At 46.3% G+C, this 27392-nt stretch overlaps 4 protein-coding genes and 1 pseudogene across 7 annotated transcripts in view; 3 read left to right on the top strand and 2 right to left on the bottom strand.

Annotated features, from left to right (window-relative positions):
* Window positions 1-1237: 1237 nt before the first annotated feature.
* Window positions 1238-4191, bottom strand: CRYAB (crystallin alpha B). Its single transcript, NM_001082407.1, has 3 exons — window positions 3971-4191; window positions 2750-2872; window positions 1238-1441 (listed from the first exon to the last, which is right to left on the bottom strand). The coding sequence occupies exons 1-3, from the start codon at window positions 4169-4171 to the stop codon at window positions 1238-1240; spliced, it is 528 nt and encodes a 175-aa protein (NP_001075876.1). The 5' UTR covers window positions 4172-4191.
* A 957-nt stretch (window positions 4192-5148) lies between these two features.
* On the top strand, window positions 5149-6453 carry HSPB2 (heat shock protein family B (small) member 2). The gene is made up of 2 exons (XM_002708454.6): window positions 5149-5333; window positions 5801-6453. The coding sequence occupies exons 1-2, from the start codon at window positions 5240-5242 to the stop codon at window positions 6253-6255; spliced, it is 549 nt and encodes a 182-aa protein (XP_002708500.1). The 5' UTR covers window positions 5149-5239; the 3' UTR covers window positions 6256-6453.
* A 3351-nt stretch (window positions 6454-9804) lies between these two features.
* On the top strand, window positions 9805-16870 carry C1H11orf52 (chromosome 1 C11orf52 homolog). 2 transcript variants are annotated; one of them, XM_002708449.6, is made up of 4 exons: window positions 9805-10114; window positions 14746-14783; window positions 15698-15759; window positions 16001-16870. In XM_002708449.6, exons 1-4 carry the CDS (start codon window positions 10083-10085, stop codon window positions 16247-16249), a joined length of 381 nt encoding a protein of 126 aa, XP_002708495.4. In that variant the 5' UTR covers window positions 9805-10082; the 3' UTR covers window positions 16250-16870. The 2 variants fall into 2 exon arrangements, with proteins under 2 accessions (XP_002708495.4, XP_017198899.2); XM_017343410.4 differs by lacking the exon at window positions 15698-15759 and having other exon boundaries at window positions 9954-10114.
* Window positions 16871-16965: 95 nt separating this feature from the next.
* DIXDC1 (DIX domain containing 1) overlaps window positions 16966-27392 on the top strand; it is a 90261-nt gene continuing 79834 nt past the window's right edge. For 2 of the 3 annotated variants that reach the window (XM_070078086.2, XM_070078092.2), the window contains exons 1-2: window positions 16983-17456; window positions 18855-18945. In XM_070078086.2, coding sequence (XP_069934187.2) covers window positions 18889-18945 — 57 coding nt within the window. In that variant the 5' untranslated portion in view covers window positions 16983-17456; window positions 18855-18888. Of the gene's footprint in view, window positions 17457-18854; window positions 18946-27392 lie in introns of all 3 variants that reach the window. The other variant, XM_089333762.1, reaches the window with a different exon arrangement.
* On the bottom strand, window positions 24171-24879 carry LOC100349889 (alpha-endosulfine pseudogene; annotated as a pseudogene).

A 27392-nucleotide genomic window follows, 5' to 3' on the forward strand; every position in this document is an offset into this window, starting at 1 on the left:
GCAAACCAATCTGGTATACTGTTGGCAAGACTGAAGGTAGTAAATGGCTATTGGTTAGGCAATCAGCAGCCTAAAAACTGGCTATAGGGTCTGGTGAAACAGGATTTCTGGCTGGATCAAAACACTTTAGATTATTAGGGAGTTGTTTTTTAAGAGAAAGCATTTTGAGCCTATATAGATTTGCAGTTTATTTTTCCCAACACCACATCTCTACATCAGAGTATTTCAAAAGCATGGTCAGCCCTCAAACTGTAGGCTTTTTGAAAATAAGAATGTCACTTAAGTTCTGTCCTTATGAGAAATCATAAATCAGTCAGAGGCTGCTAAAGAAAAATCAAGAGTTGCCTCTAAACAGTTAAGTCAGGTGATCTATAGCAAGGTTATTTTTCATTAAATGAATCTGAAGTTTTGAGCAGACCAACAAAAGTGAAATGGAAGCCTTATTTTTGCTTTGTAAAGTAATATGTCTTTGTTTAAGTTAAATAACAGAATTACTCATTGATAAGTAGTTATTACTTGTATTCTAAAATTTACTGCTTTTGTGGTTAGGTCATTGAATTGGATATTTCTCAGTCATGGTTTAATCAGGTGTTCACTAAAGACTATATCTGAGAGGCTTATTTGGTGATAATGATCTAAGACCTATTTATTGCCTGTGAGTCAGCTGAAGGCAATTCTTATCATTAGGAAAATGTCAGATAACCACATTGGAGTCACCATGCCTACCCTGGTGAAATCTTAATTTCAGAGATGCACTAAGGCATTTTATGTAGTGTTATGCAGAGTTCATTCAAATTTGTTTGTTGTTGAATCAAAGAGGGAGAGAGAGAAAAATTGGTATTTCTTGAACTCTGCCAGGGGCATTACCTTTTTTGTCTTCTTAGTTTATTCCTTACAACTCTGTTCAAATCAATACCCCATTTTATAAATCGGAGATGTGAATACCATAATCGTTAAATGACTTGCTTAAATTTTTACCAGTAGCAAGTGGTGGAAGCAGTCATTCTAAATCATGATGTGATGATGTGATGATTAAGTGGATCTGCTTGTACATTTATTTAAAAGCATCCTGAATATTCAAACACAAGACAGTTATCTGTTGCTGAACATTATTTTATTAGCTTAATAATTTGGGCCTGCCCTTAGCATTAATAAGCTTCAGCACTAGTCACAAGATTTTCATTCACTGATGGGGAACTTTTCTCTTTTTAAAAAAATGCAGTTAGAGAAAGGGCATCTACTTCTTGGGGGCTGCAGTGACAGCAGGCTTCTCTTCACGGGTTATGGGAATGGTGCGCTCTGGGCCAGGGGCTTGCTTCCTTGGTCCATTCACAGTGAGGACCCCATCAGATGACAGGGATGAAGTAATGGTGAGAGGGTCCACATCAGCTGGGATCCGGTATTTCCTGTGGAACTCCCTGGAGATGAAACCATGTTCATCCTAATCCAAGAAAAGAGGAAAGAGGCAGAGATATAAGAACAAGAAATAATCCCACTTGCTTATAACTCCGACATCCCCATTACCCTTACGTGTGTCTAAAGGCCACTGACAACATGAGAAAAAATAAAGGGCAGTTCATTTCAGGTTTTGGGCAAAGATGAAGTTGCCCAGGTGGTAACTTCTACCCATAAGAGTGTGAGGAGTCTGAAACAGACCAGAACTTTAACCCTGAAGCATAGATGTGTAAGGATATTTTTCAAAAGTTTGGCTGAGCCTATAGGATTTGGAATCTTGTCCTGGCAACTGAGTCCCTGAAGGAGCCCAGAAATTGTCCTGACCCTTCAACAATTCCCAGAATGTTCCAGACTAATAAGATTGCTCCTAAGGGGAAAAAAAAAGTGACTTCATCCATTCAGGGAGACTGTGACCCAAACTTAAGTCATATGAGCAAAACTGAAACAACCTGATTGTATTAAGCTAAATTGTATTAGTTGATGCAGAAGCCTTGGATTATCACTAATTGTTGAGAAATGATATTAAACCTGTTCAAAGACATGAGAATATGTTCCATTCATCAGAATTTCGTAAAAGTAACTGACCCTGACCTGTATGCCTGCCCAATCTCCAGCATTTTTCCAAAAAGGCTCTCAATTTAACTGATTTCCACATGGACTACGAGAGATTGGGAACCAAGTACAACTTTGAAACATCAGAAAACCAAGTAGTGTAGCATTAAGATAGCCTGAAGAGAAGTGGACCATCTAAAAGAAAAGTTATGGATTCAAGTGCCTTCAGGGTATATGTAGCTAATGTAATTACATAAAGCAACTTGTTGTCTGACAAAACTACTTAGATGAGTGCCCTTCAGCTTGACTGTAGATTACAATCGTCTTTAGAAGTGAAAAAAAAAAAAATGGTATTGCCTACATCCTATCTCTAAAAATTTTTATTTAATCGTTCAGGGCATAGCTGAGAATTTGGATTTGTGAACATTCTCCTAGTGATTCTAATGTGGCCAAGGTTGAGAATCACTGGCTTAAATGGGGAGCAAACATCCAATTTATCCCATCTAAGCCAATCAAATCAAAACAAACAATCATGGTCCCTGCTTTGGCCAACAACAGCAATAATAATAACAGCTCAGTCCCTAATTTAGTTTCTAGCCATTGATTTGCTATCCCTGATTCAGAGGCTCATTTTTTTGGGACAGGAATGTCGCCAGCCTCAAAAGCTGATGGCAGTGTCTGGCATCATTCAGTAGACAACATGCACTGAATGAATGAGCAGAAGGAAAAGCAGGCTACATACCTGGCGCTCTTCATGTTTGCCGTGCACCTCAATCACATCACCCAACACTTTGACCTTGAGCTCCTCTGGGGAGAAGTGCTTCACATCCAGGTTGACAGAGAACCTGTCCTTCTCCAGGCGCATCTAGAAATAGCAAGATGAGGGAAGGGGGAGGTGGGAGAAAAGGTGACAGGCATGTTGATTACACTGGTACAGTATCGTCATTTTGTAGACTTGCTTTCTATACAGCTATTTTATCCTCCTCTTTTCTGCTAAATATACCACAGTGGTACCCAAGGCATGCCTATCAGTCATCAATTCCAAACTTTATTTATAAGGAAAGATCACCCAGGGAACCAATCACAAGATGGGTCTGGGCATGGCTTCTGCTGCCTCTTTGACCCCAATGCCTTGCTTTGTCATTTGTCTATGAGACAAAGGCCCCTTCTTCTTGCTCAGTTCTCTGCCAAGTGTCCCACCCATACAATCTGGAATGTTCTGCTTGCCCTTCCAAAGCCCTTGCCCACTCAGCTCCTGTTTACCCACACTCGAATATTTTTAAACCGCAGTGTTATCTTTGACAGTGCCTGTCAACCTTATCTAGTCACCGCATTCTCCCACCCTCTTAGGACAAGCGAGAGGGTCCTAAGACTGGTCCTATTCTTCCCTCATAAGGCTTGGACCCAGGCCAGTGCTCTGTCAGAACCCCAAGGAACTTGGGAAATCATACAAGAGGGAACAGATCTCAAATCTGCGTATATTAACTGCATGAAGTTGTATTCGTTTAATAAAACAAAAATAAATAAATAAAAAGAGGGAATGGAAAGGAAAAAATAGTGGTTGTTGTTGCCAGTTCCCCCTAGTGAGGATGAAAAGCTCAGGATGAGGTAGGACTCTGAAACTTGAGATGATAAAGTCTCTCAGGAGTACAAACTATTATTAGAAGAGGTGAGCAAAGCGTTAGAAGGCAGTTCCCTTCTCTTCAAATCTTTCTGAACCAAACCAGGAACGGGTATCTTGCTTAGAAGTTAGAGGAGAGAGCATCAGGGATGCACAGCTCAGGGGAAAATGTAGTAAGATACAGAGAAGTATCAAACAGAAACAGGTGCCCAGAGGAGGGAGGCAGTAACCTCATTTTTCTTCACTTATGGACACACATGAGCCTAAAGTGGTTTTTAGGCAAGGAAGGAAAGGAAAATGAATAGGGGAGTTTCAAGGAGGTTTCAAGCAGAGGAGACTCACCTCTGAGAGTCCAGTGTCAATCCAGCTGGGTGCCCGCAGGAATGAGGGTGGCCGAAGATAGAAGGGGCTCAGGGAAGTAGAAGTTGGGAAGAGATCAGACTCCAACAGGTGCTCTCCGAAGAACTGGTCAAAGAGGCGGCTGGGCGAGTGAAAAGGAAAGAAGGGGCGGCGGATCCAGGGGTGGTGGATAGCGATGTCCATGGTGGCTAGGTGAGTGTCGGGGGTCAGCTGGCGGGTCAGCTCCTTCAGCCGCAGCTACAGCCAGCCCCTTATATATGCAGTCTTCTGAAGCTTCTGGAATGGTGATGTCAGGGGTTTTATTATCCTAGCTCACCGCTGGTTCATGGAGACTTGTGATCGGGGATTTGGCAGTGTGACACATACCCAGTACTCACTGAGCTAAGAAAAGAGAAACACAAACACGTCTGAGCTGGCCAGTGACTTGCCATGGTCTTGTTTCACTGGCTTTCCGTCCACACCCAAAGGCACCCACCCCCTTCCCCTGTTCTCTGAAGCTGGGACACAGTCAGGAATCCCAAGCAGGCGCGTGGTGTGCCCCTCCTCCTCCTCTCCAGTCTTGCATGCCAGGGGCATCTGGCCAGCAACTATCTTGGGCCTGGGCAGGAACTGGAATCTTCCTAGGCTGGGCCCCAGGGACATTAACTCTTTGTAGGTCCTTGGAGGAGAGTGACCACCAGCATGTCACTACCAGGCATCTGCGTGGCACCCTGGGTTGACGAGGGCTTAGGAGAGGACCCTGACATTAATCTGGGCAGATGCACCCCAATCTCCCTAAAAAAGGCAGAAAAGTTTCTTGCCTCTTTGATTGTATGTGGCTTGCAGGACATGAAATCCAAAGTTCTTTATGAAGCAGGGGGCACAGTCCTGCAACTGAGGAGTAAAAGGGAGTGTGGAAATGTTCTGACTGTTTAGGGAGGGGCTCGGCCTGGCCTCTCCTGAGCCTCCAGCACCAGCACCCCTCCCCAGCTCCCTCTGAACCAGGACCCCCAGCTGTCTTCTCTGGTCCTCTGCGACAGCTGAAGGGTGTATGGGGGAGGGGACTGGGGGTCCGGTGGCGTGGATCACACCCTCGTCTTTGCACTCAGGGCCTGGCTCTGCAGCCCTGCCCCCAGAGGCTCTGCACTATTTTGGGTGGTGTAGACCCCGCCCCCACCTCCGACCAAGCCCTGGCTCTCCAGGCAGCTGGAGGGGTCGCACTGGCCTCTTGGGGCTGCACCTCAGATCAGGGCTGTCGCCACGTCTGCAGCTATGTCGGGCCGTACAGTGCCCCATGCCCACCCGGCCACCACTGAGTACGAATTTGCCAATCCCAGCCGCCTGGGTGAACAGCGCTTTGGAGAAGGTATGGGCCAGATGCCACCCCCCTCCTTGCCTCCCACCCCCACCTCCTGAAATTCTGGGCTGATCTCCCAACGTTACTGGCTTCCACCCCATTTCGGGCTTAAGTGAACTCCGGGGGTGGGCCACCTCCAACCTCAGACTCCCTCCTCACCCCCCGCAAACAGGGCTTGTTCCCCTTCCCACTGACCTCAGTACAGACTTGGGGCCTGCCATGCTCTGATTGCTGCCCCTTGCCTGCCCATGTGCCTTCTCATTCCCCTGCTATCACCAGGTCCCAGTCAGCCTTGCCTTCCTCCACCACCACCTCATTTCCTTTCTCAAGCCCCTCTTCCTAGCTACCCTCTTCTAGCCACCACCCCTCCACTCCTGCACCTCCCCAGCCCCGCGGCTCCCCATCTCCTCTCATTTCAAGCCTGTGCTCACCTCACCCCCCCTTCATGCTCCTTGCTTTCTCTCTCTCTGCCTCAGGCCTCCTGCCAGAAGAGATCCTGACCCCCACCCTCTACCATGGCTACTATGTCCGGCCTCGGGCTGCCCCAGCTGGGGAGGGCAGCAGGGCAGGGGCCTCTGAGCTCAGGCTCAGTGAGGGCAAGTTCCAGGCATTTCTGGATGTGAGCCACTTTACCCCAGATGAGGTGACCGTGAGGACTGTGGACAACCTGCTGGAGGTGTCTGCCCGGCACCCCCAGCGCCTGGACCGCCATGGATTTGTGTCCCGAGAGTTCTGCCGCACCTACGTCCTGCCTGCTGATGTCGACCCCTGGCGGGTCCGAGCTGCTCTCTCCCATGATGGCATCCTTAACCTGGAGGCACCTCGGGGTGGCCGACACTTGGACACAGAGGTCAATGAGGTCTACATCTCCTTGCTGCCTGCACCTCCCGATCCAGAGGAAGAGGAGGAAGCAGCCAGAGTTGAGCCCTGATTGCCACAGAGCCAGCACCAGCGCATCCCTTTCTATCTCCTGCAGTGATACGAGCAGCTGCCCAGCACCCAAGAGGTAGCAGCACCCGTGGGGAAAGGGAAAGGTGCATGGTCCGCTATGTATGGTTTGGTCCTTTGGGACATGTCACAGCCTTTGGTTTAGTTCTGGGTAGAGCTGAATAAACCCAAATTGCAGGGCCTTGTTTGTGCTGCTCCCTATTCTGTGGCCTGGAGGATGGGACGGGCAGGGAGGGAGGAGGTCACAGCGAGCGAGACAAAAAGCTTCTCAGTTAGATGTGCCCCACGTCACAGCACCCTGAGCTCACACTTGGATGCTGAGATCACACCCGGAAGCTGACACTGGCTCCAGATCAAATTCCTAGCCATAATTTTCTCACAATACAACAAAAGAGAGAGTGATCCTGGGAGGGGAAAGGGATATGCCATCCAAACAGCCCAGAGGGCACTGTCTGAGCTGGTGATTAGAGACACAAAAACAAGGGTCTCCAGACTGTCTGGCCCTCTTTGGGTAGGGGTTGGGAAAATGGTTTCTGGCTGCAGAGAGTTGACTAAAGCCCCAGAGTGAATACTTTGTTTTTCCATACTAAGGTCTGTCCACTGAAACGGTCTCTGATTCTGAGGGACTGAGTGTGCATACACGGGGGCTCGGACACTGAAGCCTCTACCATTCCCATGGAACCCCACTGTCTCCCTGTCCTCCGCACAGGGGAGGCCCATGAGAGAAAGCTTTAGTCTCTGATATTGGAGAGGAATCCCTGTATCACCTCGTCAACTACAGGATGAAGTACAGAGGCCTAGGGCTGTTATGGTGGCGATGGCAAGGGGAGCTTCCTTTGCAAGTACAGTCTTAATACTAGGGGTCTGGGATGTGTTTGGAAAGCCTGGGAACTACCCCCTCAATAACACTCTGTGTATGATGTGTGTGTGTGGGGGGGTGGGCTTCCAGAAGACCTCCACCCCTACAAACATGAATTTTACCAGGCACCTGTAATTCTTCCACTAAAGTGGTTGTTGCTTAACTTCCAGGGGGTTACAGACCAATTTGAAAATTTAACCAAAGTTATAGATCCCCTTACCAGAAAAATATACATACTCCCAAATTTGGCAACACGATTTAAATAGATTCACACGATTGTTGAGATCCACTCATACCTCTCTGAGGGATCTGTGAGTCCTCAAAAACTCTCACTTGAGGTATTCAGTTTTTTGGTTAAAGGATTGCTTTCTGTTGAAAATAAAAGCATACTACAGAGAAATAATATTGATACCTTTGTCCCCTCATCCACTCAACAAATACTTATCAAACCCCCAGTAACACACTCTGGGGGATATAAATTATAAATTATGAAAACTATGTCTTTTATTGCCTACTCTCAGGAATCTTAACATCAAACTGAAAGGATTCTACTCAGACTTCAACTAGGTCAGCTTCACATGGATAATGATTTATAATTACGCTGTATTTCAAATGGTTCCTTAGCTAGAAAAAATGTGAAAACCTCTGATTTAATCCAAATTCCCACTCCATTCAAATTCTTTCAAGGTTATTAGTCAACAACTTCTGGAACATTTTTGAACAACGGAGAACTTAGAACTTTGTAAAGTCTCCCGTTCCATTTTCTTATTGGACATAACTATTATAAATTCTTCCTTCTTTTAAACCTGAATCTGCATTTCAGTCACTTCTGCCCATTGGTTCTAGAATCCTTCATTCACCAAGAAAGTCCTTCAAATACGTAGACACCCATCCTATCCTCCTAAGGCTTCCCTTGCCCAGCCAACCACACCTCATTCGTTTAACCGTATTTTCTAACACTTTCCACATAATTTATTACACAGACAACTTTCTTTTGAACACACTGACTTTTGGCAGTATATCCTGAAATTCAACACCTATGTTACAGAAGGGCCTGGAAAGGGACCACATGGCGGAGGACTTTGAGTGCCACACTAAGAAGTCTGAACTCTACCCTATAGGAAATGGAAAATCATTAACGGCTTTTGAGCTGAGGAGAGGACGCACAAGTAATGGAAGGAAAAGTAGAGTTACAGAATGGATTGCAGGAGAGAAGCATAGCTAAGAGATAGTGCAGTGATTGGGGCACAGGAGGACAATTAGCTGAGAACAAGCAGTAATAACAATAACAGCTAAGACTTACTGAGAACTTCCCATGTGCCACGCCCTGTACTGAAACTTTGTATGTGCAACAAGAGTATTTCAAAAGTTGGGAAAATGAAATTAAAAGGTAAGTTTATTTTTGTGCAAAGAATTTTTAGACCCATACATATGATGTCTCTCAAAATTCATGCAAAGTGTATAATATTAAAAAAAAAACTATTCATGGATTTCAAGATTTTTGTGCCAAAATTAACTAAGCTTTTAATTCTATTTTCCATGAACTTTTTGAGATACCCTTATGTATTCTCATGCAACCTTCACCACAATCCTATAAGGTTATTACTCTTATGCCCCTTTTTCATAAGGTGAGGAGGAGTTCTGAGTCCATGGTACTCTCTGTGGAGTGCAGAGCTGTGTGGTGGGCCCCAAAATTTATAAGGGTACACAACTAACCGGGCTTCTGAGGAAGACACTAAAGGTAAAACGAAGGTTTCACAAATTCTCTTAGAGCCCAGATTTACTGCAGAGGAAGCTGTTCGGCGGCATCCTAGTTACTGAGGAGTGCGGAGTAAGTTTTACTTTGGGTCACCGGAAGGAGAAACTGAGTTAAGGGCTAAGTAGATTCTGCAGGTTTGAACTGGGGATAGGAAAGTGAGTGGTTAAGAACTGCTGAGGCCCTTCCAATCAGAACATCATCGAATTTTTAGAAAAATTTATTTTATTTGAAAGGCAGAGTTAGAGAGAGAGAGGGAGAGACAGAGACAGAGAAAGAGGGAGAGAGATCTTCCATCTGCTGGATCACCCCCTAAATGGCTACAATGGCTAGAATTGGGCTAGGCTGAAGCCAGGAGCCAGTAGCTTCTCCAGGTCTCCCACGTGGGTACAAAGGCCCAAGCACTTGGGCCATTTTCCACTGCTTCCCAGGCCATTAGCAGGGAGCTGGATCTGAAGTGGAGCAGCTGGGACACAATCCGGCACCCAGATGTTGCAAGGTTACAGGCAGCAGCTTAACTCACTATGCTACAAAGTGTCAGCCCCACATCATCGAATTTTATACCAGAAAAGGGGATTAGATAATAAATTCCACTTTAGTCCTGGAAACACAGGCCCTAAATGGTTAAGAGATTCACCCACATTAATTCCAGCAGCAAGGGAAAATGTAAAAGAACCCATCTCCCTAAATCTAAGATTCCATGAGACACCAGATTCTGGTCAGGGGTAATAATAAGAAACGGGTATTAATTACCTCGGAAGCGGAACTCTATCAAACCTAAGTGGTGCTGGGCATACATCAGGTAAGATTCTTCATTCCATTAGACAGAATGTATTTCAAAGACAGGCTGATGTAGTAGAGACATTTCCTAAGGAAACTCAGAGCCTTTTTCTATCTCGGGTTTCTTTTTATTGAAGCACGATGTTCAATGTTCATGGCTTTATCAAAAGAAGCTTCAAATCCCAAAGCTGAGATAGTCTCACCTGGAGCCTGTGTGTTGTTTTATCCTCGGACTGGGAACGCTCACCTGGGAATCAGTCCAGCAGGTGGCTTCCAAAGTCCAACCTGTTAGGCTGAAATCTGACACGGACAGAGACTCCCTGGGAGCTGCAGCGGAAAGCTAAACCGGGAAGCAGGAAATGCCCAAGCCTCTTTATGTAGAAAAACAGCTGAGCTCCCTCCGGACACAGTGGCCATGGGAAACAAGCTCTGCTGCAGGGGAAGCTGGTGAGTAGGGCGGAAGGGTAGAGGGTAACATTTCTGTTGTTGAACAAGGAGGCCTGGATAGTCAGACAGCTTGGAGGTCGTCACTTGCCAGCCTCCCACTGCCACCTCCCTCTGCCTGGTACCTCCTGGTTCCAACACCTGAGCAGCACCTCCTTCTGCGCTTACTCCATTTAGGAGACCTTGGAACTCACAGCCAGACCAGCTCTCTGTAGAACGGCCAGAGCAGGGCTGGAATGGTGAACTGGCATCGCTTCTCTCCGTCCTTCTCACTTTCCCCTCCTCTCCCTTCCCTTCTTCCTCAGATAATAATTGCAGTATCTGAGAATTCTCTAATGTGCCAGGCACTTTACAGTCTCATCTGATTTTCCTAATACTTGTTCGAAGTACGTGAACCCCTCTTCCTGTTCTACAGCCAGTGGAGAACCGTGGCTCACAAGGTTAACTTGCCTAAGGTCACATGGCTGGTAAGCAGGTAAAGCCAGATTCCAACCCAGGCCTCCCTGACTTCAGAGCCCATACTTTTTAAGCACTGAATCCTAGATTGAACTAATTAACTTTGGAGAAATCTTTTTTGAAAGAACAGAAGTGGGATAAAGGAGAAAATCCATTGAGTATCTGAATATAACTTTTAAACTAATTTGCTATACAATCTTCAGCAAGTTCCTTCTTTCATATGGAAAATACTAGATAATAAAGACCCCATTGTTTGGATCACAGGTGAGGATATAGTACAATGTGAAAACTTCATAACAAATTATTTGTGGTATTGTTACTGTTGTTTCCCAGTTTCTGGCACCACCAAAACTCTTGAACCTCATTTTGGCCTAACCACTGCCATTGTAGCTATATAATTCTGTACCTGAGTCAAGCCTAAAAATGTCTTGTTTATCAATAAAGCATCATTATCCTTAAGAGAGATAAGTGAGGTACAATGGAAAATGAATAAGATTGGAATTCTTTACACTGGATTCAAATCCTGTCCTTACTAATCATCCATTTATCAAACAAATATTTATTTATTTATTGACAAGCAGAGTTAGACAATGAGAGAGAGAGAGAGAGACAAAGAGAAAGGTCTTCCTTTTACCATTGGTTCACCCTCCAATGGCCGCTGCGGACGGCGCACCGAGCTGATCCGAAGCCAGGAGCCAGGTGCTTCTCCTGGTCTCCCATGCGGGTGCAGGACCCAAGGACTTGGGCCATCCTCCACTGCCTTCCCGGGCCACAGCAGAGAGCTGGCCTGGAAGAGGGGCAACCGGGACAGAATCCGGCGCCCCGACCAGGACTAGAATCTGGGGTGCCGGCGCCGCAGGCGGAAGATTAGCCTAGTGACCTGCAGCGCCGGCCCAAACAAATATTTATTGAACAAGTACTGCTCACCAGGCACAATGACAGAAGCCATAATACAAGTTGAACATCCATAATATGAAAACCCAAAATGCACAACTTTTGAAGTGCTGACGTGACACTGTAACCAGGATATTCCACACCATGATTTTGTTTCGTGTACTAAATACTGTATAAAATTGCTTCAGGCTATGGATATTGAATATATACCAAACATAAATGGATTTTGTGTTTAGACTTGGATCCCCTTCTCAGAGGAGATCTCATTATGTATATGCAAATATTGAAAAATCTGAAAAATTCCAAAACTCTAAAACACATCTGGTTCCAGGCATTTTGGATAAGGGATACTCCACTGTAATCCAAAGAAATTTGGTCCCTCCTTACTTGAATTCTAGGGCTTTAATGGACTCACCTGTAAAATGGTAACAAAAATACATGCAGTTTCCTAGAATGTCAACATTGAAAAAACAAAGCACCCTTTAAACTCTAGAGAGGTCCTACAGAAATAGGGAGTCTAGAAGCACGGAAAACCCTCTGGAGAAGGAGATACAACAGTTTCTTTCCCTCCCTTTCCTCCCAAGTGTTTGCAGTCTTCACTATTGATCAGTTCTCCCTTGACGATGTCAGTAATAGTCACGGTGGTCAACCTTTACTGATGCCCCTTATATGCCAGGAGCCATGCTAAGTGTCTTACGTTTACTCTCTTATTTAATCCTTAAAATAATCTCATAAAGTTTAGATTCTATTTCTTATCATCCTCTATGTAGTTAATAAAATTATATAGGCTAAAAACTTGCTGAAGCTCTCTCAGCTAGTCTGCCGTCATCAGTCTAACTCTAGAGACACTATACCAGATTGTCTAACCAAAAATCTCTTTTTTCCTCTTAAAATATCAGGTTGGCCGGCGCCGTGGCTCAATAGGCTAATCCTCTGCCTTGCGGCGCCGGCACATCGGGTTCTAGTCCTGGTCAGGGCGCCGGATTCTGTCCCGGTTGCCCCTCTTCCAGGCCAGCTCTCTGCTGTGGCCCGGGAAGGCAGTGGAGGATGGCCCAAGTCCTTGGGTCCTGCACCCGCATGGGAGACCAGGAGAAGCACCTGGCTCCTGGCTTCAGATCAGCGCGATGCGCTGGCCGAAGCGTGCTGGCCGCGGGGGCCATTGGAGGGTGAACCAACGGCAAAAGGAAGACCTTTCTCTCTTTCTCTCTCACTGTCCACTCTGCCTGTCAAAAAAAAAAAAAAAGTATCAGGTTGAAGAAAAATTGTTCTCTTTCTTGTTATCTCAATAAACCTCCAAAGACTTAAAGATGCTACGACAATTGAAGGGATTTTTATTTGAAAACATTTTTGTTGTTATTTTTTCTAATTACAAAAGTCACAAGCATTCACTGCAGAAAATTTGGAAAATACCCAAGAGCAGGAAATAAGAAGCAACCTTATATATAAGTACTCAGAGATAACAGGAACATTTTAGTGACTTCCATAATTTTTTTAAATGTGAAGTTTTATTCCAAAACATCTTTTTTATTAATTGAATAAACAGTAAAATTTTCCATGCTATTAGGTGTTCTTCCAACATTCTTTTAAAATGACTACATACTTTCCTATTGACTGGGTATGCCATTTATTTAGTCAGTTATCAAATATTAGACATCTAGGACATTTCCTATATTTTCTCAATTAAAAATAATGCTACAGTGATTACCTACAGTTGCCCATATATAATTATTTCTTAGGTGATGTAGTTCTTACATCAGGGGTATACACATTTATGTTTCAGGCTTTTTATACTTATTACTTATGGCAATCCTGAAGGATTGTACCAGTTTTTATTCCTACTAGCACTGTAGGAGAGTGCCCATTTAGTTTCCCTAATTCTGATCTAAAAATAAAATCCCGTCACATATGAATCTAACTTTAATACTCTGTTTGAGTTATGTCCAGGCATTGCACAATATCCAACTTGGGAACAGGCTCTGTTCACTAACACTTAATAGCCCTAGTCTGTGTATTAGAATTAATATATTCTCTATCCATTTCAATATAATATAGGAAACAATAGTGACAAGAGGCAAGGAATTAGGAGATTCTCCCATTCCTAGGATAAGGCTACAGTGGGGCAATAGCAGCATAAAGCAAGAGCTGAAGTGGCCAAAGAGGAGGTAGAAAGACGCAGAAGTGTGTTTTTCTTCTGAACCACCCACAGTGTTTGCATGGAGACTCACTGCTCTCAACTCAGCAAGCCATACCAAAACCAAAAATCACACCAACACATAAACCACTGTCCCACATAGTAGAAATCTTGATCCCCTGCCCTACGGTATTACAGTCAATATGGTTTAGAATTCTGTCTCCGTCTAATTAGCAAAAGAAGCTAACTTCTCTGGGGGAAGACATGAAGTCAGACAGACAAATAGGGTTGGCTCTGGCGAGTTGGAAATGTACTAGCAAGAAAAAGCATCCCGAGTAAGCCCCAAACTATTCAGCCTATTTCCTCAGACAAGTGTTGTTCCTCTGGGCATCAAACTGATGACAATCACGTAGACACTCAGGCTCCATCAGGGACCTTCGGGGCTCAGGAGTGAGTAGAAGTGCTCGGTCCTGCAGCATGAGCAGGGGAGCTGAGTCACTCAGCACGTTCAGAGCTCCCTGCTCTGCAGACAAAGTTATCCACGGGACTGGAACGGTCAAACACCGCCGTTCACTTTCTCTGCTAATTAAAAACAAGGGAAAAAGAAACAGCAAGGGCAGTCACTTGTTAGCAGAGGACTTTGAGAGGTCCCAATTAGTTAGCCCTGATTGTGGCAGTTGCTACAACTCCTGTAAATGAGAGCCCTAGGTTAGCAAAAAGACACCCCCTGCTCCCCTCCCACTCTGCGGCGGGTGGGGGGAGGACCGAAGAAACAGCAAGAAGGCCTTTGCATCCAGAATATCCCATTATTTGGCAGGCTCTTCTTACCCTGTGCTGGGATTAGCCTGTTAGACAATCCCAGAATAGCCCTCAAGCCAGCTCCATCCCTGGCATGTAGTGCCTGGTGGCCTGAGGCTGTATTTTGGGTTTGGTTATGTCAGTTCTACCACTCCACCTTCCAGAACAATCCATTTGGGAGAGGTGTGGTATCTCTGACAAATGTTTTGGGGGATGAACCTGGCCCAGGATGAATCTTCAGGGAGGAGGGGTGAGGTCATCCCAGAATGTTAAGAAGATCACAAAGAAAATGATGGAAGAGGAAAGACAGTGGCCAGGGCTCTTGAACATGTGTGATCTGTTTTTCCTATCACAGGAGCTGCCCATCAACCTTCCAGAAGAAAAAGAGAACAGGTAACTTGGTGGGGGTGGGGGTGGGGAAACTGTGTGCAGAACAAACTAGTGGAGGAGACCGAACTGGCATCTTTGGGAAGGGTGTAAGGGTAGAAAAGAGGACTTGCCTGGAAGGGATGAAGGGAGATAGTACACCAGAGAGAATTGGTGAGCCTCCTCTGAACCTCTGGATCTTCCCTTTTCCACAATCTCAGAGTGGTCATTCATTCTTTCATTCATGTAGCAAATATTTACTGGGACACTCTGTGGGGTCCCAAGGAGGCAGAGGGGCAGTACTGAAGGACCCATAGTCTCAGCCCTGGAACAGCTGACAATCGAGTTTGAGAGAGAAGCTTGGGTAAATTGTAATATCTATTGGTGGTATAACAGACACGCTGTGGGAGAATGAGAGAACTCGCTGATGTGAAAGGGATAATAGCAAGTTCACAAGTCAGCAAAAGAGGGAAGGGAGGGTGTTATAGGCAGCAGAATCAGCTTATGAGACCGAGAGAGAGGGAGAGAACAGAGACTGACTTGATTGTAAGCAGCTAATTGGTGTAGTCATGCGCTTCCCACATGCAGTGGGGTAGTCTTTCCTTACTTGGCTCTGTCAGTAGATTAAAAGCCCCCTGAGGCAGAGGAAGCAGCCCACTCATCCTTCTAAGCCTAGAACATAGCACAGAGCCTGGCATATAATGGGCTGTCAGCATGTATTTGTTGAACTGTCTTAGGGGCTGGTAAAAATGAGGTTGGACGATATTATGGCCACGTTGTGACAGGGCCACTGTATACCCCTTTAAGGAGTGAAAGAAGTGAGAACGGAGGCAAGGAGATTAGTTCCAAGCCCACATTAGTTTAATGGTAATTTGAAGAGGGTAGTCTCAACAGACAGAGGGCAGAGAAAATGGATTTAAGTCAGATTTCTTTCCCCTCAGGGAGCCAAACAAGACAGGTATTGAAGGCCCAGCCACAGCAGCTGCAGCAGAATGGCACAAAGGTAACGAATGGCAGGTCTCTCTCACTCCCCGGGCTGCCCAGTCACAGATCCCAGCACTCAGCTCTTCCACCCCCAAGCCCTAGACACATCTCATGCATCTGTAGAATTTGCTGATGTTGCCTGCCCCTCTCTGCCCCACAAGGAGCAAAGTGAAGAGACATCAGCCTAACCTGCCCTGCATTGGAGGTGAGAGGCAAAACCAAGCCTAGAATCTCCCATAATGCTGTCCATTCCCCCACAGGACTGTGACACAAGAGGACACACGTATGAGCGCGTGTTACAGGAGTCCAAGTTCCAAGAGAGGAGCGAAGGCCCCGTGTCCGAGGACAGCAACTTGTATTACGCAGACATTCAGGTGTACAGTCACAACCAGCCGCGCTCTGCCCAGCAGGTGAAACACCTGCATTTGGAAAACGCCACCGAGTATGCGACCCTGCGTTTCCCCCAAGCCACACCTCGCTATGACAGCAAGAATGGGACCCTGGTGTGAGCCTTGGGGAGGAGGGATCCGTTTCCATCATTTTACCACTACTGAGGGAAGACTCTTGGGGAAATGGGGGACAGCCCAGCAAGCTGGCCACGTTTTATGCACAAAACAAAACAAAACTCCAGAGCCCCAGAACTGCGGGTGCTCCCTACCCCGCCTCCCCTCGACGCCTGTTATTTCCAGCTTGGAGTTGGGTTAGATATGGGGAGTGTCGGGGTTCCACAAAAGGAGGAGGTCAGGTCGAGTGTGCAGGAAAGTAGGTCTTTGTCTCCTAGCACTGCTCCTGCTCAAAGTGCAGAAAGAACAGGGCACCATCTACTCACTTGGGCTTTGTTTACGATGCTATTTAGCCGTATCCCTCTTACACACCTTAAACTCCACAGCTGAAGAGATGCTCTCTGGAATAGCATTCTGAACTTTTGCACCCCAGCCCCCAAGGCTGGCCTGGACAGTTTACTCAATGGCTGGGTCAACAGACATATGGGGCCAGGGGCTAAGGCATGGAGGAAGCCTCCCCACTGCCTACGAGGGCTGTGCGTCACTGACACTGAGCACCGCGAAGCCCTGAAAGCCCCGGCGGTTGGACCGCGGAACCGACAGAATCAATAAATCGCGTGAGGAGCACATCGGCTGCGTTTTCTGGGGCTGAGCAGTGCGGGTCTACGTAAGCGCAGCGGGCCCCGCCCAGTCGGAGGGCGGCGCGGAAGTGCAGCCAGCAGCGAGGCCCTCGCGCCCAGGTGGTGGGGGTGGTGGCGGTGCGGACGCACAAGGGACGGGTTCCTATTGGCTGGAGCGCCCTGGGCGGGGTCTGTGCCGACAGAAGGAGGGCCCTGGACCGGCAGGGGGCGGGGTCGAGGCCGTAAGAGATCGTAGCCGTTAGGAGGCGGGTCCAAAATGGCAGGGGCGGGATCCGGGCCAGCCGGGCGCCTGAGGTCCAATCCGGCTGGGAAGAGTTCGGGCCGGCCGGAGGCGGAGTCCAGAAGGCCGGGGGCGGGGTCAAGAATGGCAGGAAGCCGGATTTGGAACGCCGAGGGGTGGGGTCACGGCCTGCAGGGGCTGGCTCGCGCAGGCTGGAGGCGGGTCCGGCCTGGGCCAGCCTCCGCGTCGCCATGGTAGCAGGAACGCAGCGGCCGGAGCTCGGCCGAGGCGGGCGGAGCCCAGCAGGGCTGGGAATTGAAGTGCTGAACCAGACAGAGCGATGACTTAAGAGGTAGGTGCTGACAGGTGGCGAATACCTGGAAAATACTATTAGCACCGGCTGAGCACCCGGCTCCGAAGTGGGAACGTGCAGAGGGGACAGGGTTAGAGTTGGAAGAAGAAGACGGTAGTTTTAGGGGCCAGACCCGTTCTGAGCTTGTGCTGCCTAGTGTGAGGCGCCTGCTTCGGACTTGGCGGAGCCTGGAGACGAGGCACTTCGCTTTCTCACGCGGTGCACTCTCCTCCCCAGAGACCGCTGCCTCTTGGCTGGTTCCTAAGAGGGATGGATTGTCCCCCTGAAGATGGCAGAGCAGGGAAAAGGGAATATAAATACACACGGAGCTGGTGAGAATGGGATCCACCTCGTGCAGGGGGAGAGCTGAAGTACTTGGTGCAGTACATAGAATGGCAAGTGCTGGCTGCCGCTGTCATGGTTATGACCATCATAATTTTCCGTTCTTCTGGCAAGACCTAGTCCACGTGGATTCAGAAGAGGTGGCTTAGAGGACCGTCTCCACCACTGATTTGTGGAGCCACTCCCTAGCCTGCTTTCTAGATGGGGGTTTAAAAAAAAAAAAAACACTACAATTACATTTCCTAGAGTTATTTACTGTGAAGGACAAATAAGATGTAAATGATAGCACTTTGTGAACTTACGGTGCTGAGTAAAATTCCCGCCTTGGGTTTATAAATGCTGTCTTTATGGACGAAAACTTGAGTTCCTGAGGATGAAGGTAAGTGAGTACCAGAAGCAAAGCTCCCAGTATCTCTCCTGATTATCTTCACAACACTTCCTGTGGTCCTTGACTGATAACTGTAGGGAGGACAGAAACAGCATGCTGGCTTGAGTAGCGGTAGGGGAGCATTGCTCTTTAGTGCTAGGAAAACTGAGGGATTGGGTTTAAAAATGCCCTGAGGAGCCTGCTTGCGGCACAGCACGTTAAGCCACTGCCTGCAATGCAGGCATCCCTTCTGTGCGCCAGTTCGAGTCCCTGCTGCTCCACTTCCAACCCAGCTCCCTACTAATGCACCTGAGAAAACGGTGGAGGATGGCCCAAGTGCTTGGACCCCCAGCTACCCACACTGGAGACCGGAAGAAACTCCTGGCTCCTGACTTTGTGGCTATTTGGGGAGCAAACTAGTGGATGGAAGATCCCTGTCTCTCCCCATCCCTCTCCTATAACTCTGCCTTTCAGATACTTTTTAAAAAATGTCACTGGCATAGCCCTGTTGTAGTTATAATTTTTGGAGCTGGATTTCCTGCTAACCAGAGTCCTCTTTCTGATATTTTAAGATGACTGAATTGGTAGGTTTGGGGGAAGGACCTGAATCCAACTAGGTTTTGCTTTAGCTTTTGGAATTTTTTTTCCTATCGTGTACATTTGCCCATTTTCCTTCTTCCTATTTTAAGGTGGTCCTGATTCCCTCTCCCAAAAGCTCTGAAGATGACGACGCAGGTGGTTATGAGACTCTGTAACTCCTTGATGCCAGCAGAGCCCTCTGTAAGTTTCTGGGGAACTGTTGAGTGGAGTGTGATGACATTCCTGGAATTTTGGTTCAGCTCTACATCTGGGGATTTCTCCATCAGAACTCGGGTCCTGGAACACAATTGTGATATATTTGCCTTCTCTTCTTCTTTTTCTGATGGAAATTCTAGCTCAATTGGGTCCTGATTCATCATCTTTTTCTGGAATTAATAAATTCAAGTCAAGTTGAAAAATTCTAGCAATAAATCAGAATGTATGCATTATTTAAAACATTTAAATTTTTATAGGAGTAATGTATGTTAATTAAAGAGCATTTGAGGAATATTATAAACTGTGATTAAAAAAAATATCTTTCTGTCATCCAGAAGCAACTATGGTGGTTAATATTTGGAATATTTTTTCAGTCTTTTTTCTATGTATATTTTTTACATGAGATAATATTATGTGTAAACTTTGTACACGATTGTTAAAATGTTTGTTTTAATGTGGGTACATGTGTTCTATAAACATGATGGCTGCGATTTTCTTGCCCAGTCTTCTGTTGTTGGGTTTCTTAGGTTGCTCCCTGTCCTGCCAACTCCCCACGTCGCAAATATGTAATTTATTTCCTCTTTTAAGACTTCTCCAAAGAATGCAAATGCACTTTAAATAATAACTTACCTTGTAAAAGAACCGAGGTGTCGAATTTTGTGTGCATCCATCACAAGGCAGTGGGACATTAATTGGAAGATAGAAGGATCCTTAGTAGAAATCTGGGTACCTCTTAAAATGAGACCCTGGATCATGCAAAAGGTCATTTTATTATAGTGTAATTAGTAATTTAGAGCCCTAACACATGATTGGCAGTCCAGAGACATGCATTTACACGGGGCATTCACTGTGTTTACGGAGTAGAGAAGAAACTCAAGGGTCACTTCCAAAATATCCACCAGATGTCGCTAGGCATAATCAAATTTTCACCCACAGGCTAGCTGGCAGATAACTTTTGATACGTGAATTTACAAAATCCATGTAGAATATATTTGCTTATATGCCTTAGTACGATTTATATTAAGCACTAGCATCTGGTGATACTTTAGCAACCTCCAATTCTGGTCTCTCACAATTCTGTCTCTTTTTCCGTCTACCCACACAGTCTGTCACATTTACCCTGTACACTCTGGCCGCACATACAGTATTAGATTCTCAATTTTAGTAGTCTCTTTTTACTATTCTTTTCTCCAGTCTTGTTTCTTATCCATATGTTATATATATATATATATATGAAGATTTATTTATTTTATTTTAAAGAGTTACAGCGAGCACCGGCGCCGCGGCTCACTGGGCTAATCCTCCACCTAGCGGTGCCGGCACACCGGGTTCTAGTCCCGGTCGGCGTGCCGGATTCTGTCCCGGTTGCCCCTCTTCCAGGCCAGCCCTCTGCTGTGGCCAGGGAGTGCAGTGGAGGATGGCCCAGGTGCTTGGGCCCTGCACCCCATGGGAGACCAGGAAAAGCACCTGGCTCCTGGCTCCTGCCATCGGATCAGCGCGGTGCGCCGGCCGCAGCGCGCCGGCCGCGGCGGCCACGGGAGGGTGAACCAACGGCAAAAGGAAGACCTTTCTCTCTGTCTCTCTCTCTCTCTCTGTCCACTCTGCCTGTCAAAAAAAAAAAAAAAAAAAAAAAAAGAGTTACAGCGAGAGAGAAGGAAAGGCAGAGAGAGACAGAGGTCTTCCATCCACTGGTTTACTCCCCAATTGGCTGCAATAGCTGGAGCTATGCCTCTCCAAAGCCAGGAGCCAGGAACTTCTTCCAGGTCTCGCATTCAGTGCAGAGGGACCCAAGGACTTGGGCCATCTTCCACTGCTTTCTCAGGCCATAGCAGAGAGCTGGATTGGAAGAGGAGCTGCCAGGACTTGAACCAGTGCCCATATGGGATGCCGGCACTGTAGGCAGCAGCTTTACCTGTGTAATATATTTTTTGCCTGTCATTTATTCAATTTTTTGCTTAAAAAATCGAACCTGCTTATAATGACATAATAGGTACTCAACTTATTTTTAATGAAGGAATGTTTGGATAAAGGAAAAGAAAATACAGGATACCAAAGTTTTTTTTTGTTTTAGAATATAATAAAAGAGCAACGATTCACATTCTTAAATTATCTATAATTATGTGATAAGTGATATAGAACATGCTAGACATTTGAACTGTAAAGAGAGAAAGATTAATTCAGCCAGCCAGCATTCATTGAGCACCTACTATGTGTCAGACAATATTCTTGGTTTTGGAGTAAATGAGTAACAAAACATACAAATTTCCTTGCCTTCATGGAGCACATATTCTGGACAAGGGAATGTTTAGAATAAACAAGTAAATATATAATATACAAGATGATGATGAATGTTATAAAGAAAAACAATAAATCAGGCATAAAGGTCTGGGAGTGCCAATGTGAAGAGGTGTTGTCATTTTAAGTGAAGGGTAAGTAAGAGAAGGCCAAACAAATGTCATCAAGTGACATTTGAGCAGAGACCTGAAGGAAAAGTAGGAATGAGCCGTAGATTATTTGGGAGATTCAGATAGATCAAAATCAAGCATGGTCAGATGAGTTCCATGGAGGAAGTGAAAACTGAAGTAGGTGTAGTGAAGACTTGGGAAGCACAAAGGTAGAGTTTAGGACTTTCTGGACAGAGGGTCAGCTGTGAAGGTGAAAAATGAGCCTTGGAAGTCTGTGAGACAGCAAGGCAGAACAAAGCTGATTCAGGAGGAGGCCTGGAGAGCCGGACAAGATAATTTATCTCTGACATGCTAAAGAAAGGGAGAGTTTGGAGACATTTGAGCGATAGAAAAGTAAGATGAATGTATTGTCTAAGAAAGATTAAGATTTGTCTGCCAGGTGGAAAAGTCTGGAGACAAAGAGACCCACTCAGGAGCCAGACAGGTTTGGGACCTTTGCTAGTAGGTGTGAGCCCCTCTGTGGGTGTTTATGCTGATGTCTCTGGAGGGAAATGTGATGCAATAGTAAACATGTTACCCAAAGAACTCAGCTAATGTGAGAAAAATAGAAGATTAAGAAATTATTTCAGAGGCTCATTTAAAATATTTTCATTGATGATTTTAATTACACTTTCTGCTTCTTTATAGTGATAAATGTGTGTAATAAATGTGTTAAATTTTTCACAGTTGTGAATTTTATACATTTTAGTTTTACACAGAGGGAAGTCTCAGACAATATTTCACCAAATGGTAGTTTTGTTTAAGGCTTAAAGTCTTACTGAGGCCTACATATTACTGTGCTTATTAACAGAAGTGATGAACGAGTTTGCTGATGTTTCCTCCACTGGCTTATTTGTTCATTAAAATCAGTAGAATTTACTAAGTACCTTCTGTGTTGTAGCATCATGTAAAAGTACTGAATAATGGCGAAGAATCGAGACTTTAGCTTCCCTTAGAAGTTCTTGGGTGTGTGGCAAATTATTTATCCTCCAAATTTCTCTTCATATGTGAAAAATCTGTTCTTGGCAATTGTGACCATCCAATGAGCTAATATGTGTAAGTGCTTAGTACGGAACTTGGCAAAAAGCTCAATTTTGCTATTAGTACTATTGTACATAGATCTTTGGGTAGCTTTTAGTTTGTAGGGAAGGGTCGGTCATCACTGCCACATGCAGGATGGAGGAGGCCAGTATAGGTTCAGAAGTCAGGCAGCATGGCAGAGATGTGCACAAAGCATTTTATTGCAATTCTTGGCTTCTTTTGCTAGGCAGAGAAAATGACAGGCATGCAATAGTGGGAGTGGTTCCAGCTATCCAGACGGCTCAGTTTTCCCACATACAGGGACTGCAGGCAGCTGATCATTGTCCTAGTTAGTCCTTGTTGTTTTAGCTAACCCACTTACTCTTCCAGTTCTTAGGCTGCTATCACAACACGGTGGGACAGAGAGACAAATGGGAAATGTTAGTGGTGCTCAGAGCTAATGGTCAGTTCTTTAGCTGGGTCACTTCCTAAATCAGATCCTGCTAACTATGGAGAAGATATCTTCTGAGCAAAAAAGTTGACTTACGGGTTCCAACAGGAATTTTGTGCTTTCCCCAAATGTGAGAGGCAGGCTATATGTGAAATTTTATAATTTTTGGAACATCTCAATTGTTGTGTGGAGAAAATGGAACAGGATTGAAATTGTACTATCTACATTTAAATGAATAGAAATAAAATATTATTAGAACTTTAGTTACACATTTACATTAGCCTCATTTCAAGTATTCAGTAGGCATATGTGGCTAGTAGCCACTGTATTGGATAGCATAGTTACAGAAGGTTTGAGTGGACACTATTGCTCTAGAATATGTGGTTGGTGTAGTTACAGAATTTCAGGGAATAGTACAGTCTTAGACCATATGCCCTATAACAAATCTCTTTTTTTAAAGATTTATTTATTTATTATTTGAAAGTCAGAGTTACACAGAGAGAGGAGAAGCAGAGAGAGAGAGAGGTCTTCCATCCGATGGTTCATTCCCCAGATGGCTGCAACGGCCAGAGCTGCGCCAATCCTAAGCCAGGAGCCTCTTCTGGGTCTCCCACGTGGGTGCAGAGGCCCAAGGACTTGGGCCATCTTCCACTGCTTTCCCAGGCCACAGCAGAGAGCTGGATCAGAATTGGAGCAGCTGGGTCTCGAACCGGTGCCCAAATGGGATGCCGGCACCTCAGGCCAGAGCATTAACCTGCTGTGCCACAATGCCAGCCCCCAGAAATCTTTTTTTTTTCCTCTAGTTTTTTTTTTTTGTGTGTGTGTGTGGGGGGGGTCTTTTTGTTTTTAATTTCAAATACTGAAAAAGTCTCCTGGACTCTGTGGGGCTCCTAACACTCATGGCTCCTTTTCTCCACACTCACTGCCCATCTCCCCACAACAAATCTATTTCAAGGATAGAACTTTTTTCAAATGAACAGTTTACATGAGTTCTCAGCTTGCTCTGCGCACATAGAGGAGCTGTCTGCACGAGTCCTACATAGACTGATAGTGTCTTTCACCTAACACAAGGTCTTCAGCCACATCCAAACAAGGCATGTATCTACAGAGCTGAATTAGAGTCCCTTAGCTCCAGTCTGCTCCACCTCCTCCCTCTCACAGCAGCCCACACCAGTTGCGTGGTTAAAAAGGATAGTCAGGAATGTTCTGATCGGCTTCCAGCCCTAATTCATATTCCTCCAAATCTCCCACCTCACCCTCTCAACCCCACCCCCAGGATTTCATTGAGATGTTTTCCCAACAGTTATTTGGAAAAAAGGTAAAACAAAAAAGGTTAAAGGTCTTGGTGCCAGGCCCAAGGGGCTCCATGCGCCGGGACACCAACAGGCAGGGGCTTCTGCCTCTCCAGCACCTGAGCCACCACTTGACCCCTGGCTGCAAAGGCAGGGAGGGACAGGAGCCAGCCCAGGAACCAGGGGCAGTGTCTCAGGATCTGGCGGAGCCCCAGGCAGCATCGTTCAACTTGGCCACCGGCAAGCTTGCAGGTGATGAGTGAGGACTTTCTCTGGGGCAGATCCTGTGGGGTGGGGATGTGGTCACCAGTCACCAGGTTCTTGTCTGGTCCTGCCCTTGGCAGCTGCTTATTCTTCATCTTGGCTTTGGCCATGTTGCGGTCTCCTGAGTCAAGGTACTTTTGCTTTTTCTGGAGCCTCTTCATGAGGAAGTCAGAGCCTCCGGGCTTTCGCCCTAGGCTTGCCTATTTGGCCTTTAGCTTTGCTTTCTCAGCTCCTTCAGGGAGAATACCTTCTTTCTCTTGTGTGTCCTGCTTCTTCTCGCCAGTCTCCTCAGCAGGGTTCTCTTGTTTCTGGGACATGGCAGAGCCGGGGTTGTGGAGTATAGGGGGCCCGGGAAATCAACCACAGAAGGGAAGGGAGAGGGGAAATGGGGACGATCAGCGCTGTTGCTTAGGCTCCTGTCACTAGGGTTGCTCAAAATGGTGGCCCTCTCCCATCTATAACAAATCTTTTATCAGTTTACCACTAGTTCTCAATTTCTCTAACATGTTGTGAGGGGCAGTGCAAAAAGTATAGGGCTGGGCTTCAGAGGGTTTCGTTTATATCTTAGCTCCCATGTTTACTTGCTGAATGATTGTGAACACATCTTATAGCCTTGGCTCCTTCTTACATGAAATATGAAAGTTGGGGGACCAGCATAGTGGCGTAGCAGGTTAAGCCTCCACCTGTGAACAGGCATCCTATATGGGCACTGGTTCAAGACCTGGTTGCTTCACTTTCAATCTAGTTCCCTGTTAATGGCCTTGGAAAGGCAGTAGAAGGTGGCTCAAGTGCTGAGGCCCTTGCACCCACATAGGAGACCTGGAAGAAGCTCTGGCTCTTGGCTTTGACCTGGCCCAGCCCTGGTCATTGTGGCCATTTGGGGAGTGAACCGCCAGATGGAAGATTGCTCTCTCTCCCTCTCTACTCTGTCTCTGTAACTTTTTTTTCAAAGATTTATTTTATTTATTTGAAAGACAAAGTTACAGAGAGAGGTAGAGACAGAGAGAGAGGTCTTCCATCTGCTGGTTTACTCCCCAGATGGCTGCAACAGCTGGAGCTGCGCCGATCCGAAGCTGGGAGCCAGGAGCCAGGAGCCAGTAGCTTCTTCCAGGTCTCCCACGTGGGTGCAGGGACCCAAGAACTTGGGCCATCTTCCATTGCTATTCCAGGCCATAGCAGAGAGCTGGATGGGAAGAGGAGCATCCAGGACTCGAACTGGTGCCCATATGGAATGCCGGCACTTCAGGCCAAGGCGTTAACCTGCTGCGCAACAGCATTGGCCCTGTCTCTATAACTTTTTAAAAATCTTTAAAAAAAAATATGGGAGTTGGATCATGTGAATTCTTTTTAAAGATTTATTTTATTTACTTGAAAGAGTTACAGAGAGAGGTAGAGACAGAGAGAGGTCTTCCATCTGCTGGTTCACTCCCCAGATGGCCACAATGGCTGGAGCTGTGCTGATCGGAAGCCAGCAGCCAGGAGCTTCTTCCAGGTCTCCCACATGGGTGCACGGGCTCAAGGACTTGGGTCATTTTCTATTGCTTTTCCAGGCCAGAGCAGAGAGCTGAATTGGAAGAAGAGCATCTGGGACTAGAATCGGTGCCCATATGGGATGCTGGTGCTTCAGGTTAGGGCTTTAACCCGCTGTGCCACAGCGCTGGCCCCACACAAAGTTTTTGAGTTTTAAAATTCAGTAATTTAGGGGCTGGTACTGTGGCATAGTAGGTTAAGCCTCCACATGTGGTTCCCGTATCCCACATAGGTGCCGGTTAGAGTCCTGGCTGTTCCACTTCTGATCTAGCTCCCTGCAAATGGTGTGGGAAAGCATTGGAAGATGGCCCAAGTGCATGGGCCCCTGCACCCATGAGGGAGACCCAGAGGAGATTCCTAGCTCCTGGTTTTGGATCGTTCCAGCTCTGGCTGTTGTGGCCTTTTGGGGAGTGAACCAGGGGATGGAAGATCTCTCTGTCTCTCCATCTCTCTCTCTGTAACTCTGCCTCTCAAATAAATAAATAAATCTTTAAATCATTGATTCAATAATTCGTTGTGTTTTTTTTTTTGACAGGCAGAGTGGACAGTGAAAGAGAGAGACAGAGAGAAAGGTCTCCCTTTTGCTGTTGGTTCACTCTCCAATGGCCACCGCGGCTGGTGTGCTGCGGCCAGCGCACCACACTGATCCGATGGCAGGAGCCAGGTACTTATCCTGGTCTCCCATGCGGGTGCAGGACCCAAGCACTTGGGCCATCCTCCACTGCACTCCCAGGCCATAGCAGAGAGCTGGCCTGGAAGAGGGGCAACCAGGACAGAATCTGGCGCCCCGATCAGGACTAGAACCCGGTGTGCTGCCGCTGCAAGGCGGAGGATTAGCCTAGTGAGCTGCAGCGCTGGCCCTTTAATAATTCTTTTTCATAGAAATATTGAGCTCATAGGTCCTACTTAGATCAAAGACTTTTTGGTTGAGAAATAGTGACCTTTTAGCATAGATAATTGTCAGCAGGACCTCCCTCTGATGTCTTCTTCTTCTTCTTCTTCTTCTTTTTAAAGATTTATTTTATTTATTTAAAAGACAGAGTTACAGAGAGAGAGAGGTAGAGACAGAAAGAGAGAGGTCTTCCATCTGCTAGTTCACTCCCCAGATGGCTGCAATGGCCGGAGCTGCACTGATCTGAAGCCAGGAGCCAGGAACTTCTTCCAGGTCTCCCACATGGGTACAGGGGCCAAGCACTCTGGCCATTTTCCACTGCTTTCCAAGGCCATTTGCAGGGAGCTGGACCAGAAATGGAGCAACCAGGACTCAAATAGGTACCCACATGGGTCAGCGCCAAAGGTGGAGGCTTAACCCACTATACCACAACTCTGGCCCCCGTGAGATGTCTTAATATTTTATGTTGTATTCAAAGCATGATGAAGTCTCAGCCCATCAAGATCCTCCACCCAAGTATCTACCAACAGAGTGTTTTG

The sequence above is a fragment of the Oryctolagus cuniculus genome, chromosome 1 (assembly GCF_051225735.1).
Source record: "Oryctolagus cuniculus isolate XC-2025 breed Fujian yellow rabbit chromosome 1, ASM5122573v1, whole genome shotgun sequence".
Taxonomy (NCBI): Eukaryota; Metazoa; Chordata; class Mammalia; order Lagomorpha; family Leporidae; genus Oryctolagus; species Oryctolagus cuniculus.

What these genes read in the sequence shown, in the direction of transcription:
- HSPB2 (XM_002708454.6), top strand. Translation starts at nt 5,240, where the DNA reads ATGTCGGGCCGTACAGTGCCCCATGCCCACCCGGCCACCACTGAGTAC. An exon ending in TGAACAGCGCTTTGGAGAAG is followed by an intron (nt 5,334 to 5,800) that starts GTATGGGCCAGA and finishes TCTCTGCCTCAG; the next exon opens with GCCTCCTGCCAGAAGAGATC.
- CRYAB (NM_001082407.1), bottom strand. Translation starts at nt 4,171, where the DNA reads ATGGACATCGCTATCCACCACCCCTGGATCCGCCGCCCCTTCTTTCCT. An exon ending in TTGACACTGGACTCTCAGAG is followed by an intron (nt 2,873 to 3,970) that starts GTGAGTCTCCTC and finishes TGCTATTTCTAG; the next exon opens with ATGCGCCTGGAGAAGGACAG. An exon ending in GCAAACATGAAGAGCGCCAG is followed by an intron (nt 1,442 to 2,749) that starts GTATGTAGCCTG and finishes TTCTTGGATTAG; the next exon opens with GATGAACATGGTTTCATCTC.
- C1H11orf52 (XM_002708449.6), top strand. Translation starts at nt 10,083, where the DNA reads ATGGGAAACAAGCTCTGCTGCAGGGGAAGCTG. An exon ending in CTCTGCTGCAGGGGAAGCTG is followed by an intron (nt 10,115 to 14,745) that starts GTGAGTAGGGCG and finishes TTCCTATCACAG; the next exon opens with GAGCTGCCCATCAACCTTCC. An exon ending in CCAGAAGAAAAAGAGAACAG is followed by an intron (nt 14,784 to 15,697) that starts GTAACTTGGTGG and finishes CTTTCCCCTCAG; the next exon opens with GGAGCCAAACAAGACAGGTA.